We start from the raw sequence: 27369 nt of genomic DNA on the forward strand, positions 1-27369 counted from the left end.
CAAGAATATTCATTAAATGAAGGGACACTAAACATCAAAAATACAACACAAACCTATAAGTTCACCTGATGGCAGGTTTTATAGGATACCAAATCTACACAACTGCAGGATTTGTGACAAGGCAGGTGGAGAAATAGTTCTGCAGGCAATTACATCTGCTACACTCAATACATCTGTGCAGTCATTTACTTTATTCCCTCGAAAACAAATTTCTAAGTATTTGTTCTGTTTTTACTTTATCTTATTTTTAAGCGCACCTGTACCTTTATTGAAGTCCTTAGGATCCAAAGACAGACTATAACCGGGAAGAGTCTCTAGGAGAAGTTTATAGCAGGCTCTCCACCCAGGCTCCGTTATGCTAGGTGCTACACACTGCATTGCTGCCACACGCTTGAAAAAAGCTGATTTGCGATGGAATCCAATACGCTCATAAAGCTCAGAGAGAATGCTGTAGCGCTGAATTTTTTCTTCTTCAGAAAGCTGGAGGATAAAGGAGGAAAATAATAGCTTTTAGAAGGAAGTTTGTTGAATCTATTGTCTTTTATAGAAAAGCATATACAGACATATATTTAGCCTTACAAGACAAGGAGGGATGAACTTCCATGCCCTCTACCTGACAGAAGCCTCTGCAAAAGCATCTCCTGAGGATCAGGGTGTTGGGTGGGAGAGGAGCGGGGTGGTTGCACTTTGTATAAGAACAGCCCTGCTGGGTCAGGCCCAAGGCCCATCCAGTCCAGCTTCCTGTTTCTCAAAGAGTGGCCTTTGAATAGCCCTCAGGCAAGAGGAGAGGGCATGCCCTCTCTCTTGCTGATGCTTCCCTGCAACAGGTATTTACAGGCACCTTGCCTCTGAGGATGGAGGTTGCCTTGAGGCCACCTCCAGCCTCAGTATGAGGCATCTTGAAAATCACACAAGTTGCTCCTGCTTGATTTTTGGCAGTTCCTCCCTCCTACTGCAGCCCCCATACCCCATCACATCATTCCAGAGACCCCCTGATCTTCAGGAGAGGCTGTTTGTGAGTGGAGGGGACTGCTGTGAGGATGACGGTTGGAGATCACTTGTGTGAGCTTTCTTCCACTATCATTTTGCAGGATCCAACCAACACACCAAAACCTCAAAAGCATACAAGACATCTAAACAGAAAGGTAATGAAATGACAGTGTGGCAACTACATAACAAGAAAATACAGACAATGATCCAACAGAGTGATTCATGCATGGTGGAGAGAAGTTTCACAACAGCCACTCGCACTGCACTGAGCCAAAAGGCAGTTTGCCACTTCCGTAGTGCAAGAAGTTGAACTGAAAACAGCCTTAAACCTGTGACTGCCTATGCAGTTCTCTACTGTATAAATAATAACATGTGGTTGATTTATGGCCACCAATGGCAGGACAAAGAAATCCTTGACTACATAAGTTTATTTCTGTTCTTTATTTTATTTTATTTTACATTTCTATCCCGCTCTTCCAGCCAAGGAGCCCAGAGCAGTGTACATGGTTATGTGTATCTGAACAACCCTGTGAGGTAGGTTAGGCTGAGAGATACATGACTGGCCCAGAGTCACCCAGTGAGTTTCATGGCTGAATGGGAATTTGAATTCGGGTCTTCCTGGTCCTAGTCCAGCACTCTAACCACTACACCATGCTGGCTCTGATGATAATTCTCAAAAATTGTGAGCATACTTTGACCAGTTTGCACTAGAGAGATTGCAAAATGGAAAAATACTGGGCACATCTTATAGTTTCACATTAAGATTCACCTGTTCTGATAATATATATTATAAACAAGACACTAGGTCAATTGAGAAAAACATTTCTCAAAAAACATTACTCTAGATCTTTAAAAGCTGATGATGTTCAGAGGTTTGCCCAACTATTCTTTATTTCTAGAAAGCAAACTGTTTAGGATAGGATGTGGGGAGTTGCAGAGGAAGTGGGAAATTCCCCCAAGCAAAGTATAGACAAGTTCCAGAAGCTCTGCTGATGGAAGGTGTCCACAGCTGATTTTGTGCAATTCCTTTCCCCTCCCCTTGCAACCCATTCCTGAGTGTTCCCCAATGCTCCGGAAACGTTTTTGGGTGGTGTTGAGAGTTGGTGTGAGGGATACACAGAATACTGGCCAATATCCAGACTAATCTAGTGCTAACACACCAGAATTTTCTATTGTATGGGTGTGTGCGTGGGGAATTTTCCATGATCCTCTCCTTCCCTCTGCAACCAAAATATGTTCCTGATGATTCTGCAGCCCTCTGGAACATTGTTTTAGGAGGCACAGGTGACTGCAGAGGCAAAGTGGCCTACCTCACCAGCATGATGGGAAACCCTGTCACATGGGCACAGGGTTAGTCTGGATGTTGGCCACTGTCATATGAAATAATGTTTCTCAGTTCCTAGGTGATATAAACACTTATAGAAACATATGAGGGGAGAACCTTAACCCAATGGATAAAAAATATCTGTATATTAAGTTTGGTATTATAGCTGCACTTTTGTAGATTTCTATGACACTATATACTGGTAATGTGTTTGATAGTTCCATGCTGGCCACACAAATGGCCACTGCCTAAGCGCAGAGGCCATGTGCTTGCTGGCACTGCACATGGCAGCTGGGAGACACCCCGCTGGTGAGTGGGTAAAGCTGGGGAGAGGGCCGGGATGGCAGCACTGGTGGCCAGCAGGGTTGGAGCAGGCACGGACCTGCTCTCCTCCACTATAAAAGGGCCAATTTAAAGGGAGGTGCCCATGATTCAGGAAACCAAATAATGTTTCAGCACATTCCTAGTTTCAAAGGCCATTTGGAATACAGCACATCATGTAGACATCCAAATCTTTCACTGGCCTCACACAAGTTCCTTGTACAAGTCTAACCAGCTCTTTTGGATCCTGGATGATGTGTTTATTTGATAACTGTATCTTCATTCCACTTTCTATGTCCAGGTGTAAACAAAGTAATGACCCTGTTCAGGCTCTTTTTTTTACTAATGGATGGATGCTGTACCTGAAAAGATTGTACCCATGAGCACGCCTTTGAGTCTGCTCTGACATGCTTTCCAACCCTGCCAAGGGAACAGAATTGTCTGACAGGACAAAGACTGTAGTCATGGAAAGATTCTCCTTGTGACTCAAACTATGTGTTTGCCCTTTCAGGGAGAATCGTGTTTGTCTCTTCAGACAAACACTGACCTTGTGGTGAGCAGGGAGGTTGGAGTCAAGAGTACATCAACATAGGGGCAAGGCTTAAGGAGCCCTTTTCTGAATGCTGCACTCTGGTACAGCATCTTTGAGTATAAGAACATGTGAGCAGGGCTACACTTTAGCTGGGCAAAGCTAATATAAATAATAATGTGGAATGCCAAACTGAAGTATCCAAAATACCATGCAATGATATTCAAACTATTGATCCCCAGGAGATTCAAAGGGAAAGCCTAATGGTATTTTGGTTTTCTATATTTTTAAAAGTTCAGATACCATAAAGTTTTGAGCATATATATCTTGCTGAGAAACCAACTTGAATGAGGAGCAACAGGAGTCTTGCTGAGCATCAAACTCAAACTACCAATTCAGTTTCAAACAGTTATGTCAAATCCCATCAGGGCTCATTATTTCTGCTGTTTGACTGGCATGTTTAAAGAATGAAATGAACCCACAAGAGAAAAGTACTTTGTTTGGATAACTCAAGAGGCTGTTAAGCAACATTTTACATCAGTGATATTCCAGCAACAGCAACAACCTATTTTTACAGTGCAACTCTGCTGACCCCTAGTGAACAATATACAGCACAATCATAATGAGCCATAGTTAAAGTCTGCTACAATCACTGACATACCCCAAAATATGACTTATTTTAAAGGAAATAAAATATGAATGCAGCAACATTAGAAGTACCATATATGCAGAAAGAAAAGGCTATTGGTAAGGAAAGTTCCATTAAAAAATTCCTCCAAGAAGAACAACTTTATGATAATTTTTTACCAGATTCATGTTCAATAAATATTATAATTTTTAGAGAGTATATTTATTTAATATATTTGTATACTGCTCCAAACTTATCTCTCTGGGAGGTTTACAACAGACAGACAAACTAAAACCACAATTCAAGTAAATAAATGTATATTGAGAGTCTTTTTTAAAAGCTGCCAGATATGGAGAGGTTCTTATTTCAGCAGGGAATGCATTCTAAAGCCTCGGGGCAACAACAGAGACGGTCCATCCCCAAGTAGACCCCAGACGAACTGGGGGCAACCGCAGATGGATTTATCTGGATTATCTCAACCGGTGGCAGGGCTCACAGTGAAGACGACATTTTCTTAAATACCCAGACCTAAGCAGTTTAGGGCTTTCTAAGTTATAACCAGCATTTTGTATTTTGCCCACATATTGGTAGCTAGTGTAGTTCTTTTAATATAGGAGTAATATGGTCTCTTCGAGATGACCCGGAGACCAACCTGGCTGCTGCATTTTACCCGCATACAAAGGCAGCCCCACATACAGCACAGAGCACCTCAAGTCTGGAGGTTACCAGCATATGCACTACAGTTTTGAGGTAGTTTATCTTATTTGTCAATATTCAGTTTTATCCACTCTATAACTAAAAATTTTCAAAACTGATATTTAAATTCAAGAACTTCTAAGTGCTTACTAGAAGCCATCAAGATTTGAAGTAGATGCAACATTAAACACATTACGCTAATGTTCATTTAGATGCTTGTTCATATACTAAAGTAGTATGTGGGGCCTGATCCCAGTTTGGGATGTGTTTGACCTTTTACTTCCATACCATTTCCCCTGCAAACATCTCCCCTCTCTCTCTCTCTCTCTCTCTCTCTCACACACACACACACACACACACACACACTTCAGCTATTTAAAAGGTAAAGGTAAAGTTGTGCCATCAAGTCGGTGTGGACTCCTGGAGACCACAGACCCATATGGTTTTCTTGGTGGGCTACAGGAGGGGTTTACCATTGCCATTTCCCATGCAGTATGAGAGAATGCCTTTCAGCATCTTCCTATGTCGCTGCTGCCCGATATAGGTGTTTCCCATAGTCTGGGGAACATATCAGCGGGGATTCGAACCAGGCAAGTTACTCTTGCTCCCTAGGCAAGTTACTTCCCCGCTGTGCCATTAGGTGCCTTCTATTTAGTCAGGGTTAATATTCGTTTTGGAAGGATGTACTCTTTGGTGAGAAAAATGGCATGGGAGAACAAAGGATTAAATCAGCTTTCCTCTGTGCTGATCCCAATAAAGATCAGGGACCCACATGGCTGCTATTTTAGTGGGGAAAGCAAACACCTAACTAGACAATGACACATTTAATATAACATCTAGTTTGGCCCTTAAGTAAGGCTTATCAATTATTTATTAAACCAAACTCTAGATGACAAAATCAAATCAATCTTTATTACAGTTACAGACCAGCATAAAGTAAAAGGGGTGATAACAAATTACTTTTTAAAACCAAAGTGACACTAGATATTAAAAGCCTAATACATACCACAAGCAAACATCAGTAATAAAAGTAACATTTCTATGAAGGAGCAAAAATGACAGTGGGTAAAGGCATAACAAAGTGGGTTTAAAAGTTACATGAGTAAACCTAGGGGCATATAAAATCATAAAGGCATCATTAAAAAAGCATTAAAAAGATTAGCAAGAATGCAGTAAAATGATATAAAATGAAGACATATAATACAAGATTTAAAATATAACTATGGCTGTCTAAGAAGAAACATCATTTAAGGCATAATTACATGATAAAATCTGGGAGCATACAAAATCATAAAAGACATAATTAAAAAGAGGCATAAAAGGAGAGTAGCAAGAATGCAATAAAGTGATAACAAATAAGTGGAGACATTCATGGGAATATGCTTAGAATCCAGAGATAATCATCTAGGGGCCACTATAGGCCGGCAAAGTAAAAGCCAAGGAATTGTGAGTCTATAGGATGTTGGGCTGCCATGGAACTCTCTGAGGCAGCAGGCAAGGCTGTACTCTAGTTCATAAAGGTTGGCACAAACAGGAGGTTATCATCCGCCAATTTTCAATCGCGCTATGCAGAACCTGTGGGTGGTAGCAGGGTTGCTATCAGAAAGCAGCAAAGAGGTGTAAAATTGGTCTGTACAATCAGGATAGTCATGTAATAGTGGAGGTAGTAGTAATAGACGTAATAGATGTAATAGATGTAATAGATGAGGGAGGCACAGATGTCCCTGTAATACAAACAGTACAGGAGGGCGTACCCTGTTGTTTTTACTTGCCCTGCACTGCAGGGGCATTGACGTTCTGAAAGTGGAATCTTCCTATAAGCGTCCTTCAAGCATAGCTGAGGGAAGAGCATGGCAACGTGCCAGTGTGACAGCCTTCCTGTGCTTTGGGATTTCCAGTTGCATTAGGTATGGCACAGGGGAGCTGGCATACCTGAGTCCTTCACTGATAAGGAGGTTTGGGGTCTTGCCTAAATCAGATTATCGCTCTATATCCGTAATACGCTGTTTGACGAGTGCCTTGACTGAATCGTAGCCCATGTTAACTAAGTAAGGTGGTGACAGGCCCAGGGACAGTATTTTATTCATAGCTGACTGTTAACAATTGGATTGAAAGTCATCACACAGGGTTGGGGGGGCGAGGCTTATGGGGCAGAGAGAAAGCCTTAGCCAGTAGTTAAGTATAGTCATCCAAACCCTTGCCTCCACTTTCATCAAGCCTGTCTCCAGTTGCAGGGTGACATTAGACACATATCTTGGGACTTGATGGGCTGCTCTTAGGGATTTTGATTGCACACATTCCAGTGCAGCAAAGTTGGAGAAGGGGCCCAGCTGGTTACAGTAAAATAGCTTTGCTAGCGGCTTGGCTTCATACAGTTCAAGCGTTGCGGGTAAATAATGACCACCTCTTGTTCCGAGAAACCTAAGGATAGTGGAGACACTCCTCTGTGCATTTAGAGCTGCATGGTCCCCATGTGTCTTCCTAGAACCCATCGAGTGCAGGACTATCCCCAAATATTTAAAACAAGGGACCTGTGCAATCTTGTGCCCTTCTATATACCAGGAATGGATTTGGGGCCTTTTAGCAAAGGCCATAATTTTGGTTATATGATAGTTAAGTCCCAGCAGATCGTCCTTACATTACTGGGCTAAAGCCTTCAGTGCACGTTTAAGGCCAACTGGGGTCCTTGAGAGTATTGCTGCATCATCTGCATATAATAAGGTGGAAATGTGAGCTCTTGCAAGTTTAGGGGGGTGGAGATCTGTGCTGTTAAGTTGTCCCACCATGGTATTAATGTAAAAGTTGAATAACAGTGGAGCCAGTATGCAGCCTTGTTTTACACCCTTTTGTGTATCAACGGCATTTGTGAAATGTCCCTGAGGGTTACACCTTACCTTGAGCGATGTGTCGGTATGAAGCATAAGTATTAAGTATAGCAGTCGCCAGTCAATCGAGGAGGCCTCTAGCTTCTCCCATAATTTAACTCCTGAGATAGAGTCAAAAGCCACTTTACAGTCAATGAAGACTACGTAGAGCCTTCATTGCCGCCCCTTCACTTTGGAATTCTTTTTATTTTCCACCAGGCATTTGCCCTTTAAATATATATTTTTAAAACTCAGATGCTGTTCTTGCTTTATACACCACCCTGAGTCTGTGGGTTGGGCAGTATATTAAATCTTTCGATAGATAGACAGACAGATGAAGGGTGTGCTGACAAGATGTGGCGACAGCCAACAACCAGGATGGCTTTAAGAGGCGTTTGGATAACTTCATGGAAGAGAGGTCTATCATCGGCTACTAGTCGGAGGGCTACAGGCCACCTCCAGCCTCAGAGGCAGGATGCCTCTCAATACCAGTTACAGGGGAGTAACAGCAGGAGAGAGGGCACGCCCTCAACTCCTGCCTGTAGGTTTCCAGTGGCATCTGGGGGGCCACTGTGTGAAACAGGATGCTGGACTAGATAGGCCATGGGCCTGATCCAGCAGGGCTGTTCTTATATGCTGTGGGAAGCGTACTTTTCAATTAGGTGTTGGAGTACTAAGCACTGGTTGACTGTAGATCGGCCTTCTCTAAAGCCAGCTTGTTCCCCCGCCGGCAGATTTTCTTGCTCCAGCCAGTCCCATAGTTTCCAGTGTAGATGTTTCGCATAGAGCTTGCTGATCATGTTGAAAACTCCAATGAAAGCACTCCACTTCTGTGTATTCACAACCCTCAACAAACTTTTTCAATCATTTTTGGAAGAGATTAAAAGTCACAGTACTGCATGCCCTATAGAAGCCATTATATAAACGAATGCAATTAAGCAACAGTAATGTTTATAAATGGTAAATTGGCTGATTTTTTCCTAGCAATTTTTGACAGTAGGCTGTTAAAGGTGACCATAATCTTTAAGTGCAAGCATTCTTCAGAATAAAACCCTTCTCATTTGATTCTCATTTAAATTAAGCTACAGAGGGGTTAAACACTGACACATAATCTAAAGCAGAAGAATAACGTAAGTTCTGATATCATCCCAATAGTGACTTCTTCATTTAACAAAAAATGGGTGTCCTCACCTGACGGAGATTAATATAAACAGCATTTTGAAGGAATTCAGAAGCTTCCATGTTTCTTTTCTGTATTGCCAGAACTCTCACTGCCTTCACACATGCTTCCAGCTCAATCATGCCAGCATTCTTGTACTACAAGGCAAGAAGCAATGAACTAAAATATTATTACATTATGTGCTTCTATAGCATACCAAAATTAAATCCATTTATAAAACCAGCCTCTAAAAAACACAATATAGTAAGCACTGCTGCTCTGTCATTTTGACTAATGCTAATTGCTAACTGACCATGTGGATGCAACATGGAAAAGCAAAAAGCATAAAAGCATAAATCACCACAAGCCAAGACTCAAACAGGGCCATTTTTATAAATTATATTTTTACACATTCAGATAATACCTATAGCATTTTTTTAAAACCCAGTAAAATGATGCATAGGATGGCATCTAAAATATTATACATCATTCTGTTGCAATCTAAAACGCTGCTCCAAGACTATCACATTTTTCAAATGACTTGCATGCATTTAAAAGAAGTACCTTCCCTCAGTTTCAAGACTGTAGAACACTGCCAAAAAAACCACGGGAAATCATTAACAGGGTTCCCACTCCAAAGATAAAATGTGCTTCAGCATGGAATTAGAGAGAGAGGGTGTAGATGTCTCAACAGAGGTGCAGTAATCCTGCTATTTGTAGCAACATGTGGCCAAAACTCCTTAAAGTGAAGGAGCTATTTCCAAGGGACCCGGTGAATTCTTAAATGTAGGTCCAGCTCTGGAAGTGTACCATGTCAGAACACCCCTACGAGACTATGATCTGAAAATCCTTCAAGAGCCTCAAGAGACATTTCATTTAAAACCAACACATATTTCCTCTAAAAAGATTTGTAGGAAGTGTCTGTTCACCTTCACACATCACTGTATGCTAAAACCAAAGAGTACAACAAGACACTCTTCAGACCAACACTGCTGTGCAAGTTTCAGTAGTCATGTGTATAAGAGCATACATCCAGCACAACCACACACAACGCCCACTAGGATGCCAGCACACCAGCAGCCCCTGCGTACTCTCATAGGAAATCATAATCAGCAACATTACCTTGCTGTAGTAGGAAATGGCTTCTTTATATTTATCTATAATGTCTTCAGGGCTGAGACAGTTCTTAGCACGTCCTATTTCAGTACTAGTATCTGCATTAATGCCATTTGAAGTGAGGGCACCTGTATTGAAATGAAACAAGGAATGGCAAGTAAAGTGTGTTTCCAGAATCCCTTTCTGGACCAAACATCTTCATCAATAGGAAATTTAATAAATAGCAAATAATGTAACAAGTAGCAAAAAAAATCACTAAGAGTACAGACAAAATGAAGAATAGCAGACATGAAGTAGATTGGAGTGATGATTTTGAAATTAACTAATTCATTAAAGAACGAGGATTTTTTAAAAAATCTGTGAAAACACACTTTGGAAAGAATGGGTGGCATCCAAACTAGCATTGCATCAGCAGAAGCAAGGACCACTTTGCTGTGCTCCTTTCATTTACAGAAGAAGCTTATGCTGACAGAGAACAATTCTGTGAAAGGTGTGATGCTACCCAATATGTATTGTTTGTTGATACAGGCATACAGAAAACAACAGCTGGAAAACTTAACAAGCTTCCCTTTATCAACTGCTACTCAAGTACATAGTGAGGTTGTTCACACGAGCAGGCAGTAGGGGTGGCGGGTGGGAGAAGGCTAGTTCAACTCACCTGGCTGGTTCAACTCACCTTCCCCTCAGTCCATGCTCCCAGAGGATCTGCACTGCATGGCACAACACAGAACTCCGGAAGCCGGGACGACGCGTCCCTGCCTCCAGATAGCACACAATGTACCACCTGACATGCACAATGCACTGGGCAATTCCCCCAGGAGACTGGCACTCTAGGCACCCGTCTCTGCGTCCACTGCAGCTTAATGTAGCCCCAGCGAACACACCATCTCAGAGTCTGGGTTAAGGGCTCACTCAAGCCCTTAACCCTGGCTAAGAGCTGGGTTTCAATTTGGAGCTAGGCAGTGCTGCCCTGCTGGGATCAAGCCCAATCCTGGAGGTTCTCACGTGCAGCCTAAGCCAGGCTGGGCTTCCATCGCCTAGGTTACGGTGCACATGAGATCATCAAACATAACACAAAGCTTAGAGAAACCCACACTCAAGACAATGTAAGCCCTATTCACATTATGTTCAGCATGCATACAATCCATGCACAGCATGCACACTTACAAATCTGAATGTATGCACAATTCTTCATACATTGCGTTCAATGTGCATACAGCAATACACTTCCTATCTGTGCCCTGCATTTCAGGGGGCCTGTACACAGGTTCACTTTTTAAATGAACACGGCATACACACAATAACATGTACATGTGTAAAGACACTTGTACATGCATACAACATAATGTCTGAATAGGGCTTTCATATCCTAACAAAAGCATATGCTTCTCAATAGTACAGATATTAATATATTAATTTAATTCATTACTAAGCAGACAAAATGGCTGACCAAAATTCTGGAAATAATCTGTTTATATTAAGCTGGAAAATTATTATTTAAACCAGTATATTTTCTGAAGGTACTATAAAAAACGGAATACGTGATGTTTGAACTTTGTTTTTAAATGAGAGGCATCTGCCAAATTTGGGAACAAATTTAGTTTGCCTCAGATTGTTCATATAAGGAAACCAATCTCCTTTCTGGCAGGGGAGATATATGACCACTCGCTGGTCAAGAGGTTTTTCCATCTAACTTTTTTGATTTATTTACTTGTGAAGACTAATTGTGAGGTCTAACTGGGAGGAGTGGCAGTTTTAACAATGATTCTGGTCTGCAACAAGCTGGGGGAAATTGGATGTGTATGTTTTTGTGCTCTATAATTAATGTGTCTTATAAAATTCAAAATGCTTTTTCTGTATCCTCACCTCTTGAACTTGAGCAAACCTGCTAAAACCTTCCTGATTCTCTCTGCTTAAACTAACTCTCCTCACATAACAAGAGGTTCACAAATATAGCCAGTGAGTATGAGCAAAACACCCATGCCTAATGGTGCAGTAGAGAAGTAACTTGCCTAGGGAGCAAAGGGTTGCTACACCTATAGGGCAGCAGCGATATAGGAAGATGCTGAAAAGCATCATTTCATACTGCGTGGGAGATGGCAATGGTAAACCCCTCTTGTATTCTACCAAAGAAAACTACATGGCTCCATGGTCACCAGGAGTCGAGACCGACTTGACGGCACAACTTTACTTTACTTTAGTAACAGAGAAAGGGGCAAAAGGGTGGCAGAATTAGTGCTAACTCTCAAAGTACATTTATTACACACCAGGGAAGGCTAATTTTTCAAGCTGAGAACCCTCAAGCCCAAGGGATGTAACAACTCCTCTGAATACTGAATCAACAATTTATCAAGAGTAGAAGAGGTGGGAACTGAGCCAAAAGCTGTTGAAACTTACTTTTTAGCACTAGCAACATATAGGAACTAGGAAAACAGTTAACACAAATTATTTTAGTGAAACAAAGCATTTATAAAAACAATATACCTGGGTCAATTAGAACTTCTTGTGCCCCTAAGAGAAAAGCAAGGTGATAGATAGCATTAGCCTCTAGCACAGTCAAAACAAAGGAAACTAGCAAATATATTTTACAGTGCGCCACTGGTTGCAGAATTCCTAATAAGTCAAGCTATTGCGTTTGAAATGTAACATGGAAATATATCTGTTATCATGTAGTTAGGACAACTATACAATATAACGAAGTTTGCTACAGGTTTGCTGATGACTTAACACAAGTTCACTAGCCAACATCTTTTTGAGGCTATTTATCTACAAATGGTGATCTTAGTGGAGGTGTTTATTCACTACCGGGAAACTGGCAGGGAATCTGTTGAAGAGATCAAGTTATTACTCCAAACTAGTGGCGTTAAATGGTTTAATGTTAGCCATGATGATTAATCGTACCAGTTAGCAATTTCAGTCAATATTTTAACAGTCTAGGTCAGTTGTTCTATCAACTGTTCTATCTCCCTGCTTATTGTCAGCAGACATTTGTGCTTAGTTTTCAAAAATCGTAACAACTTGCATGATTACCTACCAAAATGCAATGTAATTGCCATAGTAATGGCAGCACAATGTAACTTACGGAAACTACTGCTCCATACATTTTTAATGTGCATGTGAATTGGATGTGAACTGAACCATATCTTCTATATATATAATTCTCTAAGGCGTACCTGTGGCTAATCCCATGCATGGCAGCTCTTAGGAGAGTTCGCGAACCGAAGCACCGTGGTGACTGTTACAGTTCGCGAGCAGAAGCACCGTGCTGACTGTTACTGGTTGGATATTTTTATTTATTTTCATATATATATATATAGTGGGCAGGGGTCTGGGAAGAGAGGGGTAATGTGGGAGGAAAATGCCCCTTCAGGAGAAAGAGGCTGCCATTGGGTGAATTAGATGAGAAAACAAGATGAACAAGATCTGTTAACACAGGGAGAGGGGGAGAGAATGAGAGAGAAGGATGGAGAGGGGAAGAGAGAGAAGGAAGGGCGAAAGACAGGCCTAAGCCTGTCAGTGGCCTGAGGGAAACGAGTAGCCATGGAGGCGGCAGCAGCAAGGAAGGGCCCAGTCAACCACTGCTGCTGTTTGGAGCTACTGAGACCCTTGGCGGAGGGAGGCAGTCAAGGCATCGGCCTGAGGCTATCAGCGGCCTGAGGGGAATGAACATCAATGGTGGTGGTAGCAGTGAGGATGGGCCCAGTCAACCGCTGCTGCTCCTCTAGGGAGGAGCAGGGCTCGGGTGAGGACGTCTCTGGGAATAGGGGGCTGCAACTTGGCCAGTAGGCACCAGCAATGCTGCAGCTGCAACCAAGAGGGGTGAGGGGGGTGGAGTAAAAGGATGGAGGAGAAAGAGCAGGAGTGCAACTCAGGTGAGGGTGGAGAGATCTCTGAGGTGAGGGGGCTGTGGCAGGGGGTGAGGAGAGCAATCAAGTACTAGCGCGTAGATGCTCTGCGCGGGTTAATCTAGTATATTTTAATCAGGGATTGCAGGTGTTATTTTTCTCCTTATGGGGGAGGGATGTGTAATCAGAGCTAATCACGCTAATGGTTAAACAAATATACAATAAGATTTCAGCAGTTTAAGCATAATTAAATGATAGTTACATTTGTATTTGAAACTTCTGAGGTACGTGAACTTGCCCTGTTACAAAAAACTTTAAATCAGATGAATGACAACGGTCCAAGGAATGCATGGTTAAAGGTCTCTCATCAGCTTAGCCAACACAAGATAGCTAAGTACATTCTGACATAGTAAAGACACATGTGGAAAATGTTCATGTTGTCCACAATCATGGCAACCGAAAGCTTGAAACTGAACCAAGGATGGCAAGGTCTTTGTAATGAGAGACTTTGCTACATTTCAGTCCATAAAATTGGTTTGTGTCATTTTTTGTTTGGACAATCATTTGTTTGGACAAAATCCAAATTAGTGTATTTGTGAACCTCCTGGTCACTAAGACAATGGTTCTGTTTGGAAGGGTTCTTTCTTTTAAGAGAAGTTGACATAAATGTAGCTGTAACAGAAGGGAATTTATTCTCTTTTTGGTCTGGTGAAGCAACAACAGACTGTGAATTTATCCTGTACAGTATATAAATAAGACTATCTTTAAAAAGGCAATTGTAAGTAGAAAAACATCTGCTTTAATTAGTTACTTATTAAAGAAAACATTTTTCTACTTATAACTGACCTTTTAAAATACAGTATAATTACTATATTATGTTATTCTAGGAATTGACTCGTGAAAAGTATGACAACTGACCTTGTGGAGTAATTGAAGGCATCTACATGGAGGAATTTAACACAACAGCACCTTGCTCTTTCTTCTGGAGAAATTACGACTGCACTAAGTATTTAAATAAGAACATAAGGACAGCCATGTTGGATCAGGGCCAAGGCGTATCTAGTTCAGAATCCTGTTTCACCCAGTGGCCCACCAGATGCCTCTGGGAAGCCCCAGGCAAGAGATTTAACTTGATGAAGGCTTATATTGAAATAGAAGTGTATTGGTGGTCCATTGTATAAAATATTTATACTTATGTGGAATTTGTTTATGTGTATGTGTTGTGTGTATATATGTTTTTGTATTATATACTGTATTCATTTTTATTATTGTACATTGGGTCTCTTTATTGTGGGGTTTGCTTGATTAGTGGAAGCTCTTAATGTGTGTCTGTTCTCTGACACAGGGTAGCACCGAGCTGGCTGCACACACAGTCTGAAAGACCCTTGCCTTGTGAGGTTGCAGACAAAACTATTTGCCCTCCTTTTAACTCAAGGGACAGTTAAAGCAGAATGAAGAAAGAGAGCCTGTACAGGAGTGACACTGGTATCTCCACTGCTGCTTGCTTAGGCTACAGGTACAAAGAAGACAGAGAAGGAGGGATAAGATAGGCACAAGAACACCTCCCCACCCACCCTGAATCTGCTTGTTTTGCACTCCTGGGTTCAAGGTCAGTAGTCAAGGTGAGTACTTTGGGTTCAAGCTAAGCTGTCTGGAAATCAACTCCGTTTAAGCAGGCTACAAGCAGTGCAAGCAGACTGCCCATGCTACAAAAATGTTGCTTCTGATAAAGCCCTAAAATTTGTTTAAAGTCAGAGTCCCTTATTCACTTGATCCTATGCATGTTTACTCAGAAGAAAGCGAGATCCAAACAAGCATGGATAGCATTCTTACACTCATACACTGTCCTGAAAACTGTTCACTGAAAGGCTTGTAAAGCTAATAAAGGAAATCAAATCATATATAATACTTATTATTCAGTTTAAACAGATAACCACTAACGAGTGCTCTGTGTAATCTGCATAAGAACACAGAGCTTAATTCACACAAGTAATACATTCAGTTACAGTCTACTAATCAGGAGAACAGAAACAGTCATTACATCATAATTATACCATATTTAAGATTATGTACTAAGCACACAAATATTTTGTACTACTACGACTACGATAATGCTATTAAAAATGTCTCTTGAATTTTAAAATCATAGTGAATGTCATTAACACACACTTTCCCACATCTCTGAAAGTCTTACCCTATAAGACTATGTAGAAAGTCTTTCTACACTATCTCTTTATAGAACAACAGCTGTGTTGCACTTAAGAATGCTTTCTATAAGGGAATGCTTCTGCTAAGAGATAAAACAATTTACCAGCAATCAATAAATGAAATTCTTCCCCCTGCTAGCCATCTGGAAAATTGTGTGGAAATTGGTTATGTGATCATGGACAATGTACAGTGCCCATGATATCAGTTACCAATACTCAATATTCAGGGAGTGAACTAACATTGGAGCTGCATCTGATTATTATTATTATCATTATTATTATTATACATTTATATCCCGCTCTTCCTCCAAGGAGCCCAGAGCGGTGTACTACATACTTGAGTTTCTCTTTCACAACAACCCTGTGAAGTAGGTTAGACTGAGAGAGAAGTGACTGGCCCAGTCACCCAGCTAGTTTCATGGCTGAATGGGGATTTGAACTCGGGTCTCCCCGGTCCTAGTCCAGCACTCTAACCACTACACCACGCTGGCTCCTTCAGATAATCAGGTTCAGCCATATATATATATATGTTAAAAATTTATTATATTTTTTTTTTGTTACTTGCCAAAGTAAAACGGAGATGTGTTGTCTCTCTTCACCTTGAGACTAGTCCATTTCATTTGCAGTGACCCCTCATTTTTTATATAAGATATACCATTATTCTCCTCATTAAGGATGAAGAGAACAACATAAATCTCTTTCATTAATCTCCTCATTCTCCCCACTACATGTGGAAAGACTATTGTGTTACTGCAGAATCAGGACATGCAATATTTTTCTGCAGCGGCAGCAGGGTTACACTTTCAACAGATTGTCTGTATAAGCCCAGAGAAGCACACTGAAAGCTAGACATTTCCATCCGATAAGTAATTTCTGGACACAAAGCAAATGTAGTGCTTACTTACCTGGTCTGTGTCTATTGCCTGCTTCTGCAGGAAGAGTACTTCCTTGTGCTCTCTGAGCACCAATTTTACCTCCTGTGCCTCCAGGATAGTGATAGATGACAGAGGCTGAACATAATCCTTCAAGAGCACCTATAGATTAAAAAAAAAATTAATTCAATTACAATGATAGGACAGCCCAGTTACCAGCATCTTCTCACTACACCAGGCGTACAAGCGAGCTAGTCTTAAGATCAACCTTCTCTTTCTCTGAAAGTGTGGCAGTGGGGGGTTGGGGGGAAAGAATGTCAAGCAAACAAGTTAATGCTGCAAGCAACTATATACAAGAAATAACCACAAATATACCTAGAAGAGCTCAGGGAAATGGCTAGTTAAGGTGAATGTATTAGTAATTATAACAAAAGTCCTCCCTTACTTATTTACTTATTTATATTTATTTATATATATACCGCCCTTCCAAAAATAGAGCATTGGTCACTCACTGTGAAGGCTCCTTCTTGCTGCTGGGTCCAAGGGTGTCTCACATGTGGGTTATGCAATCCCATGTGATACCAGAGGCAGGACTAAATAATTAGTTTCACTTTTGAGGCTGGGAGAAGCTAACCCACCTCAGTTCTTTTAGGCCAAGATGTGAAAGGTACTTCATATTTAAAAAAACCAAACTGATAGAAACTAGGAATAACATGTCAACAAACAACCTGACCAGATTACTGCCACTATTCCTGTATGGTAATGTAATAATAAAAAAATACTATGAAATAAGTTGTTCAGAAATATTCAGAGACTATGATCCCCTGGTTCCTGGACAGTATACGCCAGCATTAAGGGCAGATCAAGACGCCCTTGGACCCAGCAGCAAGAAGGAGCCTTCACGATGAGTGACCAATGCTCCGTTCTCTGCTGCTGGAGTCCAAGGGCGTCTCACATGTGGGGACATACCACAGCCCTAAATCCACCCAGGGGCGGGGGCTGGCCTCTTACTGTGCAGGAAGGACCTGTTGTAGGACACACCTCCCAAAAGCCACCTGAGTGGAGGAAAAGGAGTCCAATTTATAATGTTTGGTGAATGTGGAAGGTGCCTGCCAGGTGGCCGCTATGCAGATATCCTAGACAGGGGCATTGGTTTAAAAAGCAGCCAAGGCCGCTGCGGACCTTGTGGAATGCGCAAGGATTTTTGTGGGTGCCCTGAGATTTTGGGATTCATAGGATAATGTTATGCATGCCTTCAGTCACTGAGCTATGGTGCTGGGTATGACAGGTTGCCCCATAGATTGTGGCAAAAAAGAAACAAAAAGAGACTCAGAGGACCCAATGTGTTTACTTCTCTTAAAGTAAAGTTTAAGGCACCTGTGCACATCTAGCTTGTGCGAGGCCTTCTCCACCAGATGGGCCGGCTTTGGACAAAAAGAGGGCAAAATAATATCTTGAGACATATGAAAAGGAAAAGCCACTTCGAGTCAAAAAAAGGGGGTCTAAAATCACCGAGTCTTCAGAAAAAATACAAAGGTTTTTATGTATAGAGAGGGCCCTGAGCTCAGATACCCTCTGTGCAAGGGTAATGGCCAGGAGGAATGCCAATTTGAAGGACTGTGTAATGGAATTGAGGATAGGGGTTTGAAGGGAGGACCCTGGAGAGCCTTAAGAATGGTATGTAAGTTCCAGTTGGGAAAACAATGGACCACTGGAGGTGACAGGAGGGTAGCACCTTTCAGGAAATGTTTTAGGTGAGGATGGCACTTCATGGATCTCTTTGATGTCTCCGAGATGAGGCCCACTAAGGAAGTGGCTTGGTGTTTTAAGGTATTTGCGGACAGTCCCTTATCCAGTACGTCTTGCAGAAACTGCAACAAATGTTTCATGGTAGCAAACCCTTTGGGTATTCTGTGACGTGCTGACCATCTTAAGGCAGTTCTCCACATATACTGGTAGATCTTGTCGGTGGACAGCCGTCTGGAATGTGAGGAATGTGGCCAAGTAGGCATGTTGTTATTGAGGAATGTGGCCAAGTAGGCATGTTGTTATTGAGGAATGTGGCCAAGTAGGCATGTTGTCCTAGGATGTGCCATTCAGTTTCCAGGTAGCTAGCTATAACCAGTCTGGATCTGGATGACATACTGGACCTTGTTGAAGAAGATCTGGTGTGACAGGAAGCATCAGATGCGCTTGAGTGGCCAGGTTGGTGAGTTCTACGAATCACGGTCTCCTGGGCCAAAACGGGGCCACTAGGATGAGTCATGCCCTCTGAATCTTGACTCTGCGTAGTACGCGTGCCAGGAGTGGGGTGGGAGGAAACACGTACAGGAGGTCCTCCGGCCATTGGGATGAGAGTGCATCTATCGCTTCTGCCTGGTGACATGGTAACCTTGTGAAGAAGCGAGGAACTTGTGCGTTTGCTGGTGTTGCAAAGAGATCTGCTGCTGGGAGGCTGAAGTGTTCCATGATATATTGGAACGTTTTTGGGTTGAGACATTCCCCTGGGAGCAGGTGCAAGTGGCTCAGCCAGTCTGCTACTGTGTTCAGGTCGCCCTGAACGTGGTGGGCTATCAGGGATGCCACATGGTGTTCTGCCCACTGAAATAATAGGACTGTTTCCGTTTGCAGGGACCTGGACCTTGTTCCCCCTTGGTGGTTTATGTGTGCTTTCACCATGGTGTTGTCCGTGTGGATGAACACATGGCAGTGGAGAATCATTAATTTGATTCCCCTAGTGCCAATCGGATAGTTCTGAGTTTCAGCCAGTGGATGCTGTGTTGGCATTCCTGTGACGATCACCTGACCAGAGCAGACCAGTGTAGGGAGTGAGCTCCTCAGCCCCTCTTGCTGGCGTCTATGGTGATTATGATCCTGAGAGGATCCAGGAACCTTTTGCCCACTGACAAGTGGGGAGGAATGATCCACCAGTATAGGGAGTGCCATACCATACTGATGATGTCAGGGTTACTTGCCTGTTGGACTTCACTATGACGTCCACATGGAAGGATAGCAGGAACCACTGCAGAGGCTTCAGGTGGAAGCGGGCCCATGGGACCGACTCCAAGGTTGCCACCATCAGGCCTAGAAGCCTGGATAGGGACATCAAGTACAGAAGTTCTTAACTCATGACCTTGTGGACTTCTGTCTCCAGGGCTTGTCTGCATTCCTATGGGAGGAATAGCTTGTTGTGCTGAGTGTCTATGAGCACTCCCAGATGAAGAATCTGGTGCCTTGGGTGTAACTGGCTCTTTTCCCTGTTGGTCAGGAACCCGTGACTGACGAGGGCCCGAAGGGTGGCCTGTAGGTCATTCTGGCCTCTCTGACTTCTTGTGGATTTGATGAGTAGATTGTCCAAGTACCCATAAATCCTCACACCCTCAAGCCGCAGGTGTGCTATCACAGGCACCAAGACCTTTGTGAATATGCATGGAGTCGATGAGAGACTAAATGGGAGCGCTCTATATTGGTAATGCACCCCTGAGCACAGGAAACGCACGAGGTGCCGACTGTCCTTGTGGATTGGAACGTGGAGATAAGCCTCCGTGAGGTCAATGGACATGAGCAAGTCCAAGCAGTGAAGCACCTCTGCGATAGATCTCAGGGACTCTATCCAAAAGGTCAATTTTCGTACAAAGCGGTTCAGGTGTTTTAAGTCCACCATGGCCCATAGGGAACTGTCCTCCTTTGGTACGGTGAATATTATGGAGTAAACCTCTGAGCCTTGCTGGTAGTGGTAGTGGGACGGGTTCCACAGCTCCTATTGCCAGGAGCTGGTGAATCACCTCCTATAGACCTTGATGTTTTTGCTGGCATCGAGAGGTCGGTAAGAATCTGTGAGAAGAGCAGCTGGTCTACTCTATGGAGTAGCCCCCCTTGACGGTGGAGGGCACCCACTGGTCTGATGTGGTGGCCTCTCAGACATGCCATTGAGAGGAGAGGCAATCACCAAGGGGCACCTCTCCCGCCCCATCATGCCTGTTTGGACTGCTTGTTTTGGGCAGCGAATGAGGCCCTATTCCTGAAGGCCTGACTGGTTGTTCTAGACCTACCCCAGTAGGGATGCTGGGATCTGAAGCCCCTGTCTCTGCCTCCAAAGGAGGAGCAAAAGGAGCGAAAGGGCTGAAAAGAACTCCCTCCTTGAGGATGGTCCAGTTTTTTTAATGCAGCATGCATGGATTTCTTTTTATCTTTAGACTCCACCAAGATGTCCTTTCAGGCCACGTCACCAAACAGCTTTTCACCATCATGCGGTTCCTTAACTGCAGGTAGGTTGGTCTTTGACACAGTATCTACTGCCAAGGATGTGGCTGCTCTAGATGCAAAACGCAGGCAGTCAAGAGTAGTGTCTGATATAAATGCCTTGTGTCTGATATAAAAGCCTTGTGCAGCTTTAATAGCGTTTGGTGCAGTCTGGCTGGGTCCGAGGGTGGATCCTGGATTAAATCATCCAGCCAGATTAGAGACGCTCTCGCCACCATAGAAGAGGCTGCCAAAGCCCTCATTGACAAAGCTGTTGATTCATTTGAGGGCCCCTTCCAAGTGTTTGTCTGTGGGGTCCTTATGGGCTGACTCCCCATCCCTGGCCAGGATTGAGCTGGAAATGAGTTGGATGATTGGGGCATCCGTAGAGGGTGTAGTGAAGATTTCACTCCCCTCTTGCTGGAAGGTATAAAGCTCATTAGGCACTGCACTAGCCCTTTTTGAGGAGGTAGACAGGGTCCATTCTGTTTTAACCATTTCCACAAACTGGGAAGCGGGAGAGACATATTAGAGGTTTTTGCACCAGGAAACACCAGGGCGCTTTTCCCGGTTATTTGAGCCTCTTTGAGAGCTGGGTGGGCTAAGATCTAGGGCGTGTATGCTCTTGGACATGAGGGTGCCAAATCTACCACTTGGAAAAGTCTGATGGGTGCTTCTGTGGACTCTGGCTCTTGGCTATTAGGCCATTCACCCTCAGATCTTGGTTGCTCAAGATCTCCCTGACCCAGTGGAGACATAGGGTCATCCTCTATAGGAATGACTGGAATGGGCTCAAGAGGAGGTTCTTGAGGGTTCTCTTGAAGAATTTCGGTGGGTATGGCCCCTATACCCCTTGGGGTTGGTACTCTGGCGTTAGGGGAGCCATGATCAGAGAACCCAGATGAGTGTACACTGCGTTCTCTCTGTCTAGACCTATGCTTTCTCTTTTCCTTAGACTTTTTAGGGACTAGAGTGTCAGGAATGGAAGAAATTGCACTGGAGGAGGAGGAGGAAACCCACCTGGTCCGTTTTCACTTTTTGGACTTCAATTTATCATTTTTCTCAAAGGAACTTGCCAATAAGTCCTCAAACCATGATCCGCAGGTAGGGGGCATATCCCCTGGCATTTGAGTTAAAGTCTGGGTTGTGGTTAAATTTGGGGTCAGACTAGATGACCCTGAGGGACCCAGGGCAGGGGGAGTAGCAGATTCAGTAGACCCATCATGGGCTGAGCTCACCAATTATGATGTGCCAGTCGTAGCCGAGCTACTCATCACCACCATGTGAGGGGAGGGGGGACTGCTTCATAAGAGAAGTGCCCACTGCCATGGTCTCAGGTACTGTCCCCACCTTACTTTGCATCTTCTTGGGGGCCTTCTGGCCATAAGACACCATTGTCAGCGGGACTGGGCCCGCGAGGCCTCGATGGGCATGCAGTAGTAGCAGGAACGCCGCCACTGCTGGTGGTCAGCAGGTAGGGCTGGAAGGAAGCGGTAACAGAGTTGAAGTTTTGTCCGCTTCCCCATCCTCTCCTATGGCAGATGGTACTGTTTGCAGCTGATTGGCGGTGGCAGTGTTCCAGCTGAAAACAGAGGCTGCCAACGAAGTCTGCCCAGTAGAGGGCCTCACGACAACTCCGTAGGCCAACAGACGGCCTGAACCTTTCTTCCCCCTCGGTACTCTAATGTGGAGTACCCTGCCGGACCTTTCCATGCAGTATAAAGAGGAAGGAAGAAGGGCAGATGGGCAGGGCAGAAGGCTGAGAAGTGGAGGCCAAGTTAGAAGGAAGGAGAGAAAACACTCAGGAGAGTTGGGAAGGAGCTGCCTGGAGCCTTGCAGGACTAAAAGAACTGAGGTGGGTTAGCTCCTCCCAGCCTCAAAAGTGAAACTAATTAACTTAGTCCTGCCTCTAGAGTCACAAGGGATCTCATAACCCACATATGAGACACCCTTGGACTTCAGCAGGAGCGAAAGGCTCAATGGACTAGGGCCGGGGAGACCCGAGTTCAAATCCCCATTCAGCCATAATACTAGCTGGGTGACTCTGGGCCAGTCACCTCTCTCTCAGCCTAGCCTACTTCACAGGGTTGTTGTGAAAGAGAAACTTAAGTATGTAGTACACTGCTCTGGGCTCCTTGGAGGAAGAGCGGGATATAAATGTAATAATAATAATAATATCATCATTCACAGGCTCAAGTGCCAACCAGTTTCACCTCAAAACACATCTCATGCTTGGAAAGCAAAAAGAGACGCTGAGCCTCTATCCCATTCTTTTAGCCTACTTTCCAGGCTTAATGAGATCACCCAGCATTCCGTGTGTGCGTCCCTATCAACTTTGCAATGCCTGGACCAATATGAACCAAACCACGTACAGTTGGCTGGACACATAGGGACACCTCAATGGCATAGTTTGCCATGATACCATCCACCCCAATTCAAGATGCTGGGTGTATAAACTTTTGAGTTCCAAGTGGGCTAACCTGTGAACTACCTAACTGATTCGAACCAAATTTGCTACAGCTGTAGGGACACATATGGCTGCCTCAATGGCATGGTTTGCGATATCATCCAACTCAATTCAAGATGGCAGACACGTGGAGGCACAATTAGGCTAACTTGTGAACTGCCTAACTGATCTGAATCAAATTTGGTACAGTTGTAGGGACACATAGGGACACCTCAAATGCATAGTTCGTGATGATGTCATCCACCCCAATTCAAAATGGCAGACGCATGGACATTTGAGGCACAAGTGGGCTAACTTGTAAACTGTCCTAACCAATTTGGAACAAATTGAGTCCAGTTGTAGGGATAGTGAAAGGAGAGTAGGCAAATTCGTTCTTACGAGAACAACTTATTTTAGAGTCGCAAAATCCAGAGAGCATCAAGTTACCTGTGTATCTAAACCAATAGCTTCAGTAGCAAAACAAAACAAAGAAGTTTAATTACAGAAGATAAGGTGGCACATAGGTAGCCTGCTGTTCTATAGGACACTTCCCATATTCCTTGGTAAGCCCTAGGCATCCAACTAAGAGCACAGGAAACTGTCAGAAGATAATTTATTATGCGTTTAGGGTCACTGGTATTCTACCATGATATAACATGTGAATTGTTTTCCCTCTATGATGTAACAGGAAAACATCACAGGCAGAGAAAAAGTTAATGTTATATTTTCATTTTGAGTCATTCCTACCTCCAAGCCACAAAAAATCATTTACAGAACGGAGAAGTTCCACAGCCATGTGGTAGTGTACCAGGGAATCTTGTAACATCCCAGCTTGTAAACACAGGTCACCAACATGCTTCCGCATACGACCCTGGCAGCGCTTCTTATAATGTCTAAAACACAAAATATACAATACATAATTAGTTCAATTTATCTCAATTTATCCCTGAAGACAAGTGAAAGTATTTGCTTTAACTCTTCTCTGCCCATTTACCCATCACTGACAGGAATATAGCCATTGCTCTTCACCAATAAGCAAATATATAAATAAAAAGCAAAGGCAACCACCATCAGAAATCACAAATCAAATGTTTAGAGGCAAACCCACATCCTGCTTATGTAATACTAGCGATATCTATATCAGTACAATCGACTTGTTATCAAGCTTTGTTCAAAATAGTAGTGCATCAGCTGGTAACCTCCAGGCTAGACTACTGTAATTAACTCTGTTTAGGGCTGCCTTTGTACATAGTTTGGAAACTTCAGTTAGTCCAAAACGAAGTAGACAGATTGGTCTCCAGGGTAACACAAAGAGACCACATCATGCCTGTTCTTAAACAGTTGCACTGGCTGCCAGAATGTTTCTGGGAATGTTTCTGTTGGCTATCACCCGAGATCTCTCTGCAAGATCCCCACCACTCATTAAGATTACCAGGAGAGGTCTGCCTTTGGGTGCCACCAGTTCATCTGGTGGCAACCTGGGAGCAGGCCTTCTCAACTGTCACTCCGAGGTTGTGGAATATAGGCAGCTTGTCTTTGGAGGACTTCAAGAGAGCCATAAAGATCCATCTTTTCAGCCTGGCTTTTAATAGTATGTACTTGGTTTTAAAAGGTTTTAAAATGAGTGCTGTGCTTTTATTTTAGGTTTTATGTTAATATTTTAAATGGTTTGAATTTTTAATGTAAACCACCCTGAGCAGTTCTAGGATGGGCAGTATATAAATGGAATAAAATAAATAAATAAATATAATTGTCCAGCAGGCCCATCTTCATCCTTTTACCTCTTTCCTCTCTACCAGCTCTAGTCTCTTTAGTTAATGCCACTAAACTACAAGTGGCCAAGCTGAGTGTCTTCAGTTGTCATTGGACTACTCCTTTCATCATCCCTAGCCACAATGGCCAATAGACAGGGATTGTGGGAGTAATGCCCCAACAGCATCTAAAGAAACTCAGGCTGCCCCGACACCCTGCACTAAAACTATTCAAAGTCACAGTGAGAACTGTATGATTAAGAGGATGGGGAGGCCTTAAATTTTTTGTTTTACAATCAATGAGCAACTTGTGTTAAACGAAAACCATACATCGACTGTGAGAATCTAGGAATTACATTTTCTGGGTACCAATTAGTTGAAAAAGCTTTGGAAACTTTGGAAATAGGTGCCCATGGTATGATTACTGTATACACTGCCAAAACACAGCTCAACTGTATAGCTTTGTTGTGTAAATTAAGAGGTTATAAGTTACATAGAGCAAAACCAAAGCCATTACATATTAACTATATGTATATATAATATTATATCTACAGGAAAACTGGATTTTAAAATGACAAGATATTTGGGGATCAGCCTGTCTCACCATATCTGAAGTTATCCACTACAGAATAACTGCTGTTTTAAAAATTAAACAAAATCCTGATGAATAGATTATTTTCCTGTTTTAATCTATTACCTCTTATTAAAATAATAATCTGGATTTTTTATTACTATTCTGTTTGTACTCCATATTTTACCTACCAATATTTCTGTAACGACAACAACAACAAAAAGCAAGAAAGAAAATAAAAGTATATTATACAAATTCTATTGGTCAGGGCAGTGAGTGAGAGGTTAGGAGAGGAGAGCTGGTCTTGTGGTAGCAAGCATGACTTGTCCCTTTAGCTAAGCAGGATCTGCCCTGGTTGCATATGAATGGGAGACTTGATGTGTGAGCACTGCAAGATATTCCCCTCAGGGGATGAAGCCGCTCTGGGAAGAGCAGAAGGTTTCAAGTTCCCTCCCTGGCTTCTCCAAGATAGGGCTGAGAGAGATTCCTGCCTGCAACCTTGGAGAAGCTGCTGCCAGTCTGTGAAGACAATACTGAGCTAGATAGACCAATGGTCTGACTCAGTATATGGCAGTTTCCTATGTTTCCTCTGTTCCTAGGTTGGAATTGTGAGAAGCCAAGATAAAAGAATAAATAGGTATGCCTAATCTTGTGCTGTATTATAATGCAGTACGGCTTGTACTTAATGCTTGGCTATACTCAGAGCAAACAATATGGTACCTCCTGGAACAATATCAGTCTGAGGCAAACCTCACATAAGAACAGCCCTGCTGGATCAGGTCCAAGGCCTATCTAGTCTAGCATTCTGTTTCATACAGTGCCCACCAGATGCTTCTGGGGAGCCCACAGGGAAGAGACGAGGACATACCCTCTTCTCCATTTCATAATGCTGGGGTTACTTTTGGTTTTCTTTGCAAGCACTGGAAGTGTACCTAACATACTCCAGCCAAAGTCCAAACTATAGCTTCAATGGGGAGGCTATTCCATTAATGGGGTGCAAACACAGAAAAGGCCCTCTCCCTAGTAGCCACCCGCCTCACTTCGTTTAGCAAGAGCACATGGAAAGAGCCTATGAAGATCTTAAAGTCTGGGTTGGGACATATGGGGCAAGGCGTTCTCTCCGGTAACCTGGTCCCAAACCATTTAGGGCTTTAAAGGTAAAAACCAGCATTATGAATCATGCCCAGAAACAGATTGGGAGGCATTACTGCATTGCAGTAATCTAAGCAAGAGGTTACCAGAGCAGGAGTAACTGTGGCCAAGCTATTTCTGTCCAGGTAAGGTGTCAGTTGGTATAACAGCTGAACTTGATAAAAGGTTCTCTGAGTCACAGAGGCCACTGGAGCCTCTAGTGACAATGAGTACCCCCAAACCTGGTCCTTTGAGGGAGTGCAACCCCATCTAGAACAGGCTGAATATCATTTAGCTGGGCAGAGGAACCACTGACCAACAGTACTTCTGTCTTGTCTGGATTAAGTTTCAGCTTGTTCACCATCATCCAGTCCATTAATGCATTCAGACACTGATTCACGACCGTCACTGCCTCACCTGCGTCTCATGAAAAGAAAAGATACAACTGCCTTGGTCACGCTAGTGGATTACCTTCACCAGGAACTAGACAGGGAGAGTGCGTCCCTGTTGGTTCTGCTGGACCTCTCGGCGGCATTCAATACCATTGACCATGGTAATCTTCTAGACCACCTCTTGAGTATGGGAATTGGAGGTACTGTGTTGGAGTGGCTCCGTTCCTTTCTTGAGGGGAGGGTCCAGAAGGTAGTGCTGGGGGACTACTGCTCGGCCCCGTGGCC

General features: G+C 43.3%; 1 protein-coding gene across 3 annotated transcripts in view; it reads right to left on the bottom strand.

Annotated features, from left to right (window-relative positions):
• The window catches only part of TRAPPC9 (trafficking protein particle complex subunit 9), a 523543-nt gene that overhangs the window by 475756 nt on the left and 20418 nt on the right, over positions 1 to 27369 (bottom strand). For all 3 annotated transcript variants that reach the window (XM_053245610.1, XM_053245609.1, XM_053245611.1), the window contains 6 exons: positions 23987 to 24132; positions 16585 to 16713; positions 12112 to 12138; positions 9634 to 9755; positions 8544 to 8669; positions 264 to 480 (listed from right to left, as the gene is read on the bottom strand). In XM_053245610.1, the coding sequence (XP_053101585.1) occupies positions 264 to 480; positions 8544 to 8669; positions 9634 to 9755; positions 12112 to 12138; positions 16585 to 16713; positions 23987 to 24132 (767 nt within the window). The remainder of the gene's footprint in view (positions 1 to 263; positions 481 to 8543; positions 8670 to 9633; positions 9756 to 12111; positions 12139 to 16584; positions 16714 to 23986; positions 24133 to 27369) is intronic.

Source organism: Hemicordylus capensis, chromosome 4, assembly GCF_027244095.1.
Source record: "Hemicordylus capensis ecotype Gifberg chromosome 4, rHemCap1.1.pri, whole genome shotgun sequence".
NCBI lineage: Eukaryota > Metazoa > Chordata > Lepidosauria > Squamata > Cordylidae > Hemicordylus > Hemicordylus capensis.